The sequence below is a fragment of the Cygnus olor genome, chromosome 18, assembly GCF_009769625.2.
Source record: "Cygnus olor isolate bCygOlo1 chromosome 18, bCygOlo1.pri.v2, whole genome shotgun sequence".
NCBI lineage: Eukaryota > Metazoa > Chordata > Aves > Anseriformes > Anatidae > Cygnus > Cygnus olor.
Genome location: NC_049186.1, coordinates 3593787 through 3607462, shown reverse-complemented (window position 1 = coordinate 3607462; position 13676 = coordinate 3593787). Strand labels below are relative to the sequence as shown.

At 38.7% G+C, this 13676-nt stretch overlaps 2 protein-coding genes across 10 annotated transcripts in view; one reads left to right on the top strand and one right to left on the bottom strand.

Moving 5' to 3' along the window:
* The window catches only part of TBCD (tubulin folding cofactor D), a 129796-nt gene extending 126557 nt beyond the window's left edge, over positions 1 to 3239 (top strand). For both annotated transcript variants that reach the window (XM_040530895.1, XM_040530896.1), the window contains one exon: positions 572 to 3239. In XM_040530895.1, coding sequence (XP_040386829.1) covers positions 572 to 586 — 15 coding nt within the window. In that variant the 3' untranslated portion in view covers positions 587 to 3239. The remainder of the gene's footprint in view (positions 1 to 571) is intronic.
* B3GNTL1 (UDP-GlcNAc:betaGal beta-1,3-N-acetylglucosaminyltransferase like 1) overlaps positions 572 to 13676 on the bottom strand; it is a 124078-nt gene continuing 110973 nt past the window's right edge. For all 8 annotated transcript variants that reach the window (XM_040530901.1, XM_040530898.1, XM_040530899.1 and 5 more), the window contains 4 exons: positions 10163 to 10231; positions 7903 to 7977; positions 2386 to 2474; positions 572 to 709 (listed from right to left, as the gene is read on the bottom strand). In XM_040530901.1, coding sequence (XP_040386835.1) covers positions 2394 to 2474; positions 7903 to 7977; positions 10163 to 10231 — 225 coding nt within the window. In that variant the 3' untranslated portion in view covers positions 572 to 709; positions 2386 to 2393. The remainder of the gene's footprint in view (positions 710 to 2385; positions 2475 to 7902; positions 7978 to 10162; positions 10232 to 13676) is intronic.

Sequence of the window (13676 nt, the reverse complement as noted above, 5' to 3'; positions counted from 1 at the left end):
CTTGCCATGTTCCTCTCTTAAACACTTAATTATGGATAACTGCAGGAAATATTTCAGTTGTAGGTGATAAAATTCAAGAGGACAAACTCCTTTCTCCTTTATGAGATTACCCCAGCAACGGGAAAAGAGGGAATTTCCTTATAAGAAGAACTGCAGGCAGAATATAAATAGCATTCTTAGAGCAGATTTCAGAGTTTCTTTAGCAGCACATATTCAATCTAGCAAGCAAATGCTCATTTACCTGCAAGAAAGCCTCAGTACTTGAAGAATATGTACAGCCTCACAGTATTGCACATAACCTGTCCTGTGAACTGTTGGAGTTCACTCAGAGTGATATTTGCTGAACTTGAAGGACTTCTCACAGCTCTCCAATGTCCCTACTAGCAGCCAGTTAGTGCCCAACCAAGTGTACATAACACTCTGCTCTTCTTCGAGAGCTTACGTATCCTGAGAACAGAGAAACAGCAACAGAGAAAGCCAAGCATAACATTAAGAAAAGGTGAATTAATTTAATTTCAGCTGAAATCAACAGTTACTCCACATGACCTCTTTTTTTCTTTCTCTCTTGTAGAGTTCAGCACAATAAAGTTGCAGGCACTGACTGCTGCTTTGCAAACTGAAGCTCTTGGTTCAGGTGCCCTTAGGACTGAAAGAGTTTGTGCTGCGGCATCTTGACAAACTGGATTCTCAGCATGAGCTGCGAAGTACACTGTTTAACAAAAATAAGAGGCAGAGATTATGTCTTACAGCATTGTGCAGATATGCCATAGGAAGGCAACAAAGATTCATTATGTTCTCCATTTTTTAAATTCATTATCTGTAGCCACCAGATGGCAGTTTGTCTTCATACTTCTGTCGCAATTGACCTGTTGGGTTTTAGTGGTTTTTTTTTTTGTTTGTTTGTTTTTTTCTGTCAATGATTTACACTTCTACAGTTCTGAATGGAGCCACCATTCAACCTGTGCTTGCTGTACACACATCAAGTATTAAACCTGACTTGGCTGCACTCCTCTCTTAACTTTTTTTTTTTTCTTGAGATAAGAATGGCCATGCTTATTGATACGTTACCTTCAGGAAAATTTCATTATAGCTATAGATAAATATGGCATTCTTACACCAAAGTCAAACAAAAAATCCAGGTTTTGCTTCAGCTAACGTCAAAGCATCATCTAATAGCTCTTCCTATAACTAAATAAAGCAAATGTAGTAAAGTAGCTCTAGGGACTGAAACTTCATTTTTTTCCTTGAAGAATACAGAGGTGAATCAGTACTTCAGGGAACTGCTAGGAATTCAGAATATTCCTTATTGACTACAAAATGAAATGGCTGTAACATTTATCTTTAAGACTACTGTGATTGTAGGGCAAATGCACAGGTAACATGATATTGTAATTACATCATGGTTTTTGTGTTTTTAGTTAATCCTGCTATCTCAGCCCTTCAAGTAGAATAGCAATTTATATATATATATACACATCTATGAACGTTTGAAAGTTAAAATTCAGGAGGAAGAGCTAAAACCAAACCCCTTTCTCTGTGAAGTACCTGCTACAAACAGCAGCAATTGTTTAATGCGTCTCACTGTCTTGCTATAAGATTTTTTATTATTGAAGAAGATGATAATGTAATTTGTCATGTATAATTTAACACTTTTTGAGTATACATGCAACCTGCACTGGCAGATGAAATTCAGGGCAGATGGGTGTTGTTCTCTGACTAACTATTAAACAAACGCACAGTCAGTGGCTGCATGCACCGAAGGAGCCACTTGCAGGCAGTACTGCAGAAGTACTCACGATCCCCTAGCCTATGGTGTTAGGCAGTGTCATTACTTTCCTTATAGAATGTACTAGAAATGATGATACGTGTGCTACTTTTCACAGTCCTGAACTAGAGGCTGCCATGCTTTAATCTCAGTACTAGTAGCAGGCAGAGCTTTACCTCGCAATGCACCAGCTGTTGCTCTCTGTAGCAGGGAATAAGCCAATAGCAGGGAACAGTTGAGGGCCCCAAACAGTGTTTGACAGAACACTCTTTACATGTCCGTTGGTTATAGGCTTTGCTTGGTGCATTTTTAAGCCTTCCCTATGGTAACAGTCCTCTTGTAGTCTTATGGCCTGTATTTGATGATTACTTGAATTAGAAATACAATTCAACAATCAAACTGAGTTTGGTAGACAAGTGTTGTGCAATAGTACAATGAGTAAATACCATTATCAATGGCATAACTAGGAGGTCCCTTAAAAGGGAGTTACTCAGAGCAAGGATTAAATTAATGAGGCACAGATTACCAAAAACGATCTAAATCTCTGAACACTTTGGTCTTCCTACACACACACACACACATACAGAATAACACACAGAGCTTCAATGTCACTGCCTTACCTTGGTTTTTAGTTAAAATGATAATAATCCACACCTTCCTTCAAGTTCAGCATATTCAAGTTTGTTTCGAATGCTCCTCCTGTCAAATCCTACGGGGCGGGGGAAAAATCAACCAGACAAATTTATTTCAGGTTGTAACAGCTTTTGGTAATTTGTTTTTTTTTTCAGCCCACAGACAGAAAGTCCAATTTGCAGAGCTAAACATAAATAAAACAAGGCTTAGAAATGTTTCCATTCAAAAATTAAGTTTACGGTAAGAAAGTAGTGTTCATGTTAGTATCTTTGGGTGTGTGTAGGGGGATGTTAGACAACTCATTCCAATGCAGTCAAGAACACAGGGAACTACACTGAGAGAGCAATGGAGATAAACATCTGCAACTCTGGCATATTTTGTTTTCCAATTTGCAGAGAACGGACCAAGGGAATGAGGTTGCCAAAACAGTGATTTTGTAGATTTTGAACAATGATTAGCCTGGCTGATGAAACAAACCTTTCATCAAGCGACTGAAATACTTTGCGTAGGTAAAGGTATTTCCTTTTAAGCTGCTGTTGCATTAGCTGAACAGGAGCCTGGTAGGTTTGCTCCATGAGTCATTTTTGAAGGCAGTGAAATAGACCCTAACACGAATGTGATGTCATTACAAGACATGTCAACGTCAGCGTTTCTGAGTATTTCTACATTGGCCTCCTCTACTGGCTTCCTCCTTAAGTCTACTCCAGGAATGTCACAAAAAATGAATTAACTATAGCTGTAGGTAAACAAATTTACTTCAGTGTTCTTTTGGTTGGTTCAGAGCTGCCATATTGAAGTTGTAACAAGGCACACCAGGAAGTTATGAAAACAGAACCCAACCCAAACTGGAATTAAAGGAGCTGGAATACTGGACTTTGGCATTCTGGAATAACTGGATTCAAAAGAAATTGCTCAGGGATCTTTTATGAACCTGAGATCAGAAACTAAGGGTTCTAATGTACATAGAGGACTTCTTGCATATCCAGCTTCCCAGCTTGGCCCCATCAGCTGAACTGCTTGTAAACATACTCACGTAGTAGCTGGGTGTTTGTTTCTTGGAAGCCTTCCATTCAAGGAACAAGGCTATCTCACCAGTCAGTCCAACTACAAAACAAGCTGACCTGTCCCCTCCAAACTGCTTCATTGTTTCTCCTGCTTGAATTTATACATGAAAGGAAATGCTGCTTGAGTATATTTCATCTCTCTTGCTCAACCCAGCATGCCATGACTCAAGTGCAGAGATTACCTCCCCTCTCTGCTATGCCGTTCTCATCTGTCTGCCACAATCTTCTTTTTGCACTGGTAATGCCAAAATATATGAAGACAACATTATCTGATCCAGAACATCAACAAAAACCACCACAGTCATAAAATTACTTGAGCTCTGATGTTTAGTAACAATTAAAAGAACAGTGATAATAGCTAATGAATTGTCGAAGAGCAGCGAGGGCCCACAGGAGTAGACTTTTTAAGCAAGGGCCTCACCTAGGTAACATGTTTCTTATCTGATTGATAAGGCCCTGAGTGGGAAAGATGTTGAGTACTTTTTTTCTACTTCTTGAAATTAAGAATACTTGACAGTATTTAAGTTCTCTGAAGCACCGGGTCCGAGTTTTGCAATTCAGTTCAAATCTCAAACTGCCATTGGTCCATGTGCAAAACTCGCGGCAACAGGGAATTCTAGTTAGAAATGCAGGCATTGATCATGACCTTTAGTCTCCACTAATGATTTCATAAACCCAAGATTACCCAAGTTAGGACATAGGGTATGGAACAGTTCTGATTGGCTTGCTGAACAATCAACCTGCTCTAAAGAAGGGTTAAAATTAAAAATGAGCCCAGATGTGATATCAAGCAGGAGAGTTAAAAACAAATCTTCCATTCCCAGAGCGCAAGACTGAATTGACAGAACAAGGCAGGGTTTTAGAATAACTGGTCTAACAGTGAATTTACTGAAAACTTTCCACAATCCAACTAGTTTAATTACTGAGACAGAATACTAGAAAATCCCTTTCATTTCAAGCACTTGGAATTCATGCCAAAACAGGGTACAATAAGTGATTTCTAAGCATTTTGCTTTTACCTCAAAGCAAGAGAAAATACACAGTGCAAACCCTTAGATGAAGTGGTACTGCAGGCTGCTACACAATTCTGACAAGCCAAAGCCACGATTTTATGCTCCTGAGCAAAAACTTCAAAACACACACACGCAGTGCACAGACTTCCAGCTTACAGCCTTTGTGAAGCCATTTTAAAAGCTTTTTTTTAAAACTGAGCAAAAATCAAACAGAACGACTGCTTTTTCAAAAATGATTTTATGTGGCAACGAAGTAATGCCAGTGCTAGCAAAGGACTGCCAGAAAAAATAAATAAGCAAACACTGCTTCAAGTACATGGCCATCAGAGTCATTTCTTGCAAACAACCCACTTAATTAATAAACATATCTAATCGTCGAAATTACCCTCTTAGCACTGCTTATAAACAGGCAGGTTTTTGTCTGTACCAAAACTAAAAATGTGAGTGGCAAAACAAAAAACAATAAGGCCGCAGAACACTTTCTTCCTCAGAAGGATGTTGACAAATTTATATTGGTAAATAATAATAACTTCAGAAGTCTGCGATGTTTAGGAACATGTTAATGACTTCTGTTTAAGAAATTGCCTAAGAGGCTGTGCAGCCAGTTCTGCATTACAGAAACGTCCAGCTGTTCCACACAACATCGAACCAGTTCCAAGGGGAGCCTCCAGCTAGGTTGCATGGGTTGTGTTGGCATCTGTCTGCACAAGAAATGTCATTTTCACTGTTTGTTTTTTTTTGGTATGCTTGCTGCATGACCTGAACAAGAGCCGGGTAAACTTACCCTAGATAGTTTGAAAATACAATCTGTAACCTCGCAAACACATGAATTGTTTTTCCCCACGTGGTACACACAAGGATAGCAGCCTTTTTGCAGAGGAATTTTAGGTTTCTAATTGTGGTAATGTCTTTCGCATCATCTTGGGACTTTAACTCATAACAGCAACTTTTTTTTTTTGCACAGTTCCATGTGATAAATCTCAGTGAATTGCACCAGAGAGGCAGAAACAGCTATCATAAAGTACAAAACGTTTTTCATTTTATGCAGTCTTAATATTTATGTACATAGCCCCCATCCTACTTTTTTCTGTGCTCCCAATTAGAAAAAAGCATGCTGGAATGGGAAGTGTAGGAGTGGTGATTAAAGAAAAGAACTGGAAGTTTTGGTTTTAGCTGTTCCTTCAGAAGTAGGCTGCACAGAAAGCAAGGCAAGTTCAGTCTATAAACGCAGCAAGGACTAACCCGCGGCGTTATACTTGGCCTGCACAATGGCAACACAGATGAATGAAAGTTCAATACTCTGCTCTTCTCAGCCTGTTTAGAAACCATTTCCTTTAGTGGTAAGACCTAGAAGTTTGAAAGCTGCTACAGACAGGATATCTGAATATTTTAAACCACAGACATTTACCAGCATGTTTTGTTTTGGTAGAAGACTACTTTCCATGACAAAACTAGAACTGAAAAGTGTGGCAATTTCAATCCAGGCACAACCTTGCAAGTACTAAGAATAGGGTTTTGGGGATTCTGCCTGCCTCCACAAAGACTCATAATAGTAATAAAATACAGCAAGTATGACAGTGGCTGAAAGAGGTTGCCAGAGCTCTTCATCAAGATCAACTGCACAGCCCAATGGTAGCAATAGGGAGGGTTCAGCAAACTTGATTCTGGAGGGGGGGCTCAGAACAGTGCTGCTTGCTTCATTAGACCCTCTAAGTCCTTTTCTCTCTTTACTGGGTTTTACACTTCCTACACTTTGTTGCAGATATCTATTTTTTTTTATTTCTTTCTAACATTGTGGTTTCTCATGTGATAACAGTTAAAGAAATACTTGGTTTCAGCTCTTTGTTTTGTTAATAAAGTCTTTGTCCTTCTAATAACCTGATTCTTTGTCTTTATAACATTCAAAAAATAATATGGTATGATGACGTAGGTGTGTACTCTGAGGTCATACTATTAACAGCTATGTTTAAAATCTGTAGAGAGGTAAGCTCTGTAGTGGACTTCCGCTATGTTATTATGCAAGTTTATTCTCATTACTGTTCTTGTCCACTTGGCCATTCTTAATTTCCCAGTGTACAATGCTGCTGAAAGTCCATGCGCACTGAGCTTTATCTATCTCTGCACTAGGGTATTTTTGCCATCAGTTTTTATGGTACCAACCTCAGTAGCAGTTGACTGCGTAATTCAATCACAAAGTGAGAAGAGTAAGGACATAAGTTGCCTGCAGTTTCTGGAGCTGCCCCCATACGAATGGCTATTGGCTTTATTACATGTGAGCTAAAAGGGAGCTGCTTCAAAGGTAGGTTTTAGAAGTAATTTCAGAAACTCTGAAAATATTTCAAGCAGGTCAAATTCTATTTCCAATAAAATTTACTTAAAAGATACTATGGCTTACAGTGTTCATTGATCAGCAAGTAGGAAATGCTCAGTGGCAAAAAGCAGAAAATACACTGAAATCACAACTGAGTCATGGACTAGAGTTTTCAGGCAAGATGTTGTATAATGGTCTCATTGTAAGGACTTCACAAATTAAATGTGCTTTATAACAGGTTGCACAGATGTTTTGTCTAGGGACTTCCACCCACCATTATATGTAGTATGAAAAATTAAATTAGTTGTAATATTACTAGCTTATCCAACAATTTATCAACCAACAGCACATGATAATGCCCTAAGGTACCTTCAGTCTGGCTTTACAACTGCAAGTTACGATCTCAGAGCTGATTGTAAAGTTGGGAGGGCTCAGTTAAGAAGGAACTGGACAAGAGGAGAGTCGGCTAATCTATCTTTGAACAGATCTAGTGCAGTTTTAGAGTATCAGTGTTTATACACAACTACAAGTTTTAGTTACTTTTAGAGACCTTTTAACTGATGTTTACAACTACAGTGTATTTGCTCTTTTGCTTTATATCTTCTGTGTTATAACACTGCTGTGGTATTTTAAATATAACAGCAAAATTGCTGCCGGTTATCATCTTCTAGTTATGTTATTCAGCCAATTAAACCATTTGAAATGAGAAGGTTAGCACAGTCAAGCATGGAAGAGGCTTCAGAATTGGCAGTGCCAAACAAAATGGCTTTCAAGGTCTGATTTAAAAAACAAAGCCTTTGCCATACATCGGACTGCAGTATTTTAGGAATAAATGAGGCCAGGTGGCCGACTGTACATCCTCATTTGTGCATATAATGGTGCTGGGCAAGAAGGTAAAACAGACCCAAGCTCCTTTACAGAAGCTTTAGCCTTCATTATTCTTAACACTACTTCTCTTAATACTGATGCTTTAACCTCCTGAAATACTCTGCACAATCAATTTCATAGAAGGACCGTTCAATTAGTAAAAGCTGGGAAAAGATAGTTCCAGTAAATAGAAATTAATTTTCATAAGGAGCAATTACTGATTTTGTACATACAGCTCAGGCTACTCACCAGCTTCACACAGATAATGAAAGGTGGAGTTGCTTCTCTGAAGTGACATATTGGAATTTTTGGTTTTGGTCTCTCCTGCAAGAAGAACAGTCAAACTCAGAAGCATACAGGGTTACTTGTTAGCTTAATTTTAGGAGCTACTAAAAGCTGATTCTGAGGTAGTCCAGCTTGTCACATGCTTGCACTCATTATTTTTCCAGTCATTTCAATACCCATTACTTTCTTACCACAACCTTTCAATACAGCTGCTTTTTCTCCAAAGGAAGTTATACACTATACCAGATCTAAATTAACAGCTTTCTGCTGTTGAAAGAAGATCTCACTCCTCTCTTACAGGTTATCTATCTTTTAGCCCTTTCCCCAAACAGTTCCCTCTTTGATCTGATTGCAAGTTATGCTCTTATAATAGCTTACCACATTGAAATATATATACATACACATTTACATACACATACATATAGATATTATTTTTGGCTGGTTAATGTTCTGCCCCTTTAATGAGCTGAATCAGCTTACTGAGCTTACAGTGCCATCAGAGAAGCATCAGAGGAGGCACAAGGCAAAAAGCAGATACAAAAGAAGAATCTTTCCCTTTAAGGGGGAGCTGTTAAATGGCTTATGCCCAAGCGGGTCTTCACCACGGATCCAAGCTGTAGAATTTTGTAAGGATTCACAGCAGGTTGCAGTACAATCTCCTTTATGACTGATCTGGGTGGATGGCTATGTGTTGGGAAGACATAAGCACAGGATCTGTAACAATTATGCTGACAGTATTACTGCAGCAGTAGTTAGTGAGTCAGTATTCCCGGTCAAAATTCTCAACTCGATTGCTTTCATGCAGCTGAAAGCACTCATTAGCTTCCCAGTATAGAATTTGACTTTACAATTACTCTAGTCTAATCAGAAGCTGCATCTGAGGAGATGCCCCTCCTTTCCCCCCTACCCTTCCTACAGGCCTACTCCCATCAGATACAAGGATCGTGCAACCTCAGGGTAATTTGATTCACAAGATAACTTGCTGGAAAACTTCTTATTTCAGGGTTTCTTTTCTGCCAGATCAGCTAACTGAATCAACTTATCCTTTAGCCACAAAATTGCTAGACCCAGTATAAACAAAGCAGTGGGAGTGTGTGGCTGAGGCCAGCGAGCAAAGTCAGACCACCCCTGCAGTCAGACTGGCTAAGCTACAACGTCAAATTGCGCTCTCGGAAGACTGCGCTCCCAGGACCTGACCCAATGCCCAGTGAAACAGAACTGTCTTTTCACCGACTTTTCTAGGGACTGAATCTGGGTGAAACTTTACTCCAGATCTGGGAGCTAATTGCTACTATGAAATTACTACTGCAACAAGACAACGTTTTTACTTCTTCTATATGGTTTGTTTATTGCTATCTAAATAACATTCTTCCTTCTCCACGGAATAAAACACTTCCTACAATTTTACGCTACAAAGGAGCCTATCAGTTAATGTCTTATTCAGGCACAGTATGACTACAATATAAAGATAGGTTACAATTAACCACTGAAACTTTCTTTATTTTAGTTATCATTAGACTTTAGTCCATCATGAGTCAAGTTCTACTCCCACCTAAAAGACAAACTGTCAGAGAAGGCCATGCTTTACCCCATCATCAGAACACTTTCAGAGTATATTTACACGTGTCCTTCTGAGCTGACTTCAGTTAACATGAGGTACTCCTGCCTGTCTGCTTAGACCTGAAAGCTGACCTCTTTTGAAGAGACTTGCTGCCATAATGCTTTTTATTAACATAATTTTTTAACAGTAGAACATGGAGATCTGTGAAATGGTATTTCTTCCTTCTATTTTTGTCTTCAATAGGATAAGAAGTTTGCTTCAGTAACTCCTCTAACCCATGCCTACTTGTTCTTTCCTGTGGGGTCTAGAGGCATCTGTATAAAACATATTCCTGAATAATCACACTTCATGCTGGTTTAATATCTTATCTGAAACAACAGTACTCAGTGAGAGTTCTTCTGTCCCCCTGCCAGATGAGGCGGTGGTATTATTCCTGTGACTAACACAGGCAGGGACTCTGGCTCCACAGCTCGCACTCCAGTATTAATCCCCAGCTATCTAGTCTCCTAGACAGTCAAAGCCTCCTCACCTCTAATCTCTAGTCATGTCCTCCTTACCAAAATGAGTTATTATAATATTTAAAATTTGTGATATATTCTTTCATCACATTTCCCAGAACGATTTCAGATCACAGTAATGAATGCAAAAGTACTTGTAACTAACCTCAGATTCTTCAAAAGTATAGAATCCTCTTGTTATTTTCTTTTCATCAACATCACAAAATGCAGTTACCTGGCAAAAGAGAAGCAGAACACTTTAATACCATTCTTTCTTTGCTGCCAGCAGTTATTTCGCCTGTAGCGCATCCAAGTATTGCTAAGGGCATGTGAATAAACACCACGAACAGAGCAATGCACCATGGTCCTGCTACGGAGCATAAAAATATATTAAGTCCTTTCTGTGTATATTTTAATGAGATAGGCAGTGTCTGCAGTTGGCTACAAGCATGTTATGGTTTTGTGAACATGAAAACAGGTGGCGTAAGTTATTGTGTAAGAGAAAATATCTATGAGATCATTTACTTCATCCTCAGTGACATGCTGAGTAAATACAAACAAACATAGACTGTTCTCCTCACTCCTAAGATTAGATAAAACAAACGTTCCTCTTTCTGTCCAGTCCCAGCACGTAACTTCCAAGGGATGCCTCCTGCACAGCAGTGCTGCGCTATTGCTACAGATCCTCTGGTGATACCAGCCTCCGTTCTAGGTCATAACACACCAAGTCTGGGAATTCCTATTTTACCTCTGGAACAGCAGAATTCTTTAAATGCGAATGGGTACTTCACACAGATACACTTAGATCATTGTCAACATCCTCAATCGTGCGCGTGGTTTGGGAGTTTGCATTTTTCAACTGAAAATTTTGGCAAATTTCCTGCTTAAATAATTAATATAGTTGCTGCTGTGTTTTGGTTATTCTTACTGTAGCTATGGAAGCATTATTTATAACCTTAGTTGCCAAATATTTCAGATTTTTTAATTTTCGTTCCTCATAAATACGCAGGCATAGTAAATGTCTGCAATCCAAAATACACAGTGTCCTCATTTTTGAACCATTAAGTTGTTAGTAACATTTCAGAAAACTTTTTAAAATAAATGTAGCAATGTTTTCCTCTGGCTAACATTGGATCTATTTCTATTGTCTACGCAGAACTTTTACACTGAAGCAGAACAGTTAAGGTATTTAAGGTCTTGCAGAAATCAATTATTCTGGAGATAGCTGGAGTGCAGTTTTCCTATCTTTTTAATTGCTGCATTAAAATTGATTAACAACACTTAATGTTGAGAAAATTTGAAAAGCCCAACAGCTGTTTATTAATTTATTAAATTAGAGAAAGCTACAAAAGGCTGGCTTGCTTTCATTATCTACGTACATCTCTCTCCCATTTTCCTCCTTTGATTAAGATAATTTTTGTTTACCTAAAGTGACTTCATTCTGTTTGAGCAGAGGGGAACACTGACACAAGAGCATTAGTGTCACAATGCTGAACTTGTGCATTTGTCATTGGTATTTCACTCCCAACAGACAGAACCATCTGTACAGCCCAGTGGCAAAGCTGAAGAGGAACAAAACTGGGTTCCACGTGTCTTCAGTGTGGAAAACAGAGCTAACAAACTAGAGAGCGGAGAGTGGGCAAGAACAGTCCCTGGAACTACCAGGGAATACTCCCTTAGAGGTAGACACTCATACTTGGAAAGTACACTGCTTGAAAACAGGCACCACAAGAAATAAAGAAGGGAACATTAAGGAAATATTAAATTTTCACTTTGGGGCTGTATGAGTAAATGAAGAAACAAAAGGGAATTCAGGGAAGGACCAGAAGTTCAGAGACATTGTACAAGGTCTCTGACTGATGCAGGCTAGGTTAGGCAGTAATAATCACAAACAACTCCTTCATGCACAAAGACAAAGAACTGAGATCTTTCTTATGTTTTCTTTTTTTTTTCCCCTGTGCTTGGGCCAATTAATACACTCCACATTCCTCATTCTGTTTTCCCTGACCACCATTATAGTTTATTGTAGTTGAAAAATCAGATGGTATGGACTGTTGATGAGCAAGAACTGAGCATAATAAACTACATTCCAACATTTCATCTTCATGTCTTTTTTATATATACACATACACACACATCTACATGTATATAGATACTTAGGTATATGAAGGCCAGCAGGCGGAAAACCTGGTATAAAGAGTGTTACTTAGCTGTTTTGTTAGTTACACCTCTCAGTCCGTTAACCACCTTGACAATCCTCTAGTACTGTGCCAAACTCAGTTCCACCAGTAATGTCTTACTGTCCTAGAAGCTGTAATAATTCTAAACAAAATTTAGCAGTTCTAAAAGGATGTGTTTTCAGTGACAACTGAGCAAAGTTTGGGGTATAAATACTGTCTGATGATAATCTTCCAATAACTGAGCCTGTATTTTCAGCTGCTTATACTCCTATAGATCATTTAAAAAAGGAAAACAACTTTTGATATAAGGTAAAGTGAAATGCTACCTACACTTTAATGTCAGTAACTGAGAATTCAGCTCTAAGATCTGTGCTGGGAAGTATTGCACTCCACACCTTCAGGATGTTATTATACACTTAACATGAAACCTTCATTGGTAGGCAGATTTCTTCTTAGCATGAATGGTGCTAGATAACCAAAAACAGATATTAACTGCAGTATTAATCTCATACTGTGCCATCACTCATACTATTATGTGTAGAAAATTACGCACTCTGTCTTGGCATGCTGAGCACCCAGCCCCACACGATCCACCACACGAAACTCCTGCTGACAGCAACCGAGTGGAAAAAAGGCTCAGACAGGTAAGTCTGTGACAAACATCCCTTGGAAGACAGAACTGACTCAAACCTTTTTTGGAGTTACTACTAAGATATCCCCGCATATAATTTTCAATGGATTCAGCCAGCTTAAATCTGATATCTACAGAACTATAAAAACAGGTCTGACTTGAATGGGCAATTTTTCTGCCAGACTACACCACGTGGGTGGCCAAAATGCTAGATGACTGTTTTTCTGCCACACACTATTTATTTTCCAATTAAAGAAAATCTATGTCTGGAGATAAATACAGGACTTGCACATAGTTGTTTATTCAATATGGAAAACTCAAGGCATCAGGCTTATATGAGCTATTTACGTTGAATTATTAGGCTTAGCCCAGAGTTGCGTATTTATTTTCTAGCATTAATGGGCTCCTATCTTGCATCTTTTATGAAGACCATCTATCCATACATGAGCTACTGTCTCCTAGGGAGGAAACTATGAATTAGAAAGCTATAAAGCAGTCTCAAGCTGTTTTCTTTTTCCTCCTCCTAGCAAAACAGCTCTTTTGCAATGCAGCTGACAATGTGACACCACTGAAACTTGCCGAATCCTCAGATCACACTTCAGTTTTAAGGAAATATTCATATGTTTACATACTTTTGCTTTAAACATCACTTTAATGACAATCTGTACAATTCCAATACAACAACAACAAAAAAGCCTATTATTTCTCTCAGTTGAAAACTGGAAGACGGCGCTATCTATGTTACACACAAGCTACATAATGGAGTAAGGGAAAAGAAGAAATAGTTTTCTCCCTCATAAGAGAAAGTTTATATGGCCCAAAAGATAAGATATTTACTCAAATCCCTGCCAGGGGAAGACACAGTTGAG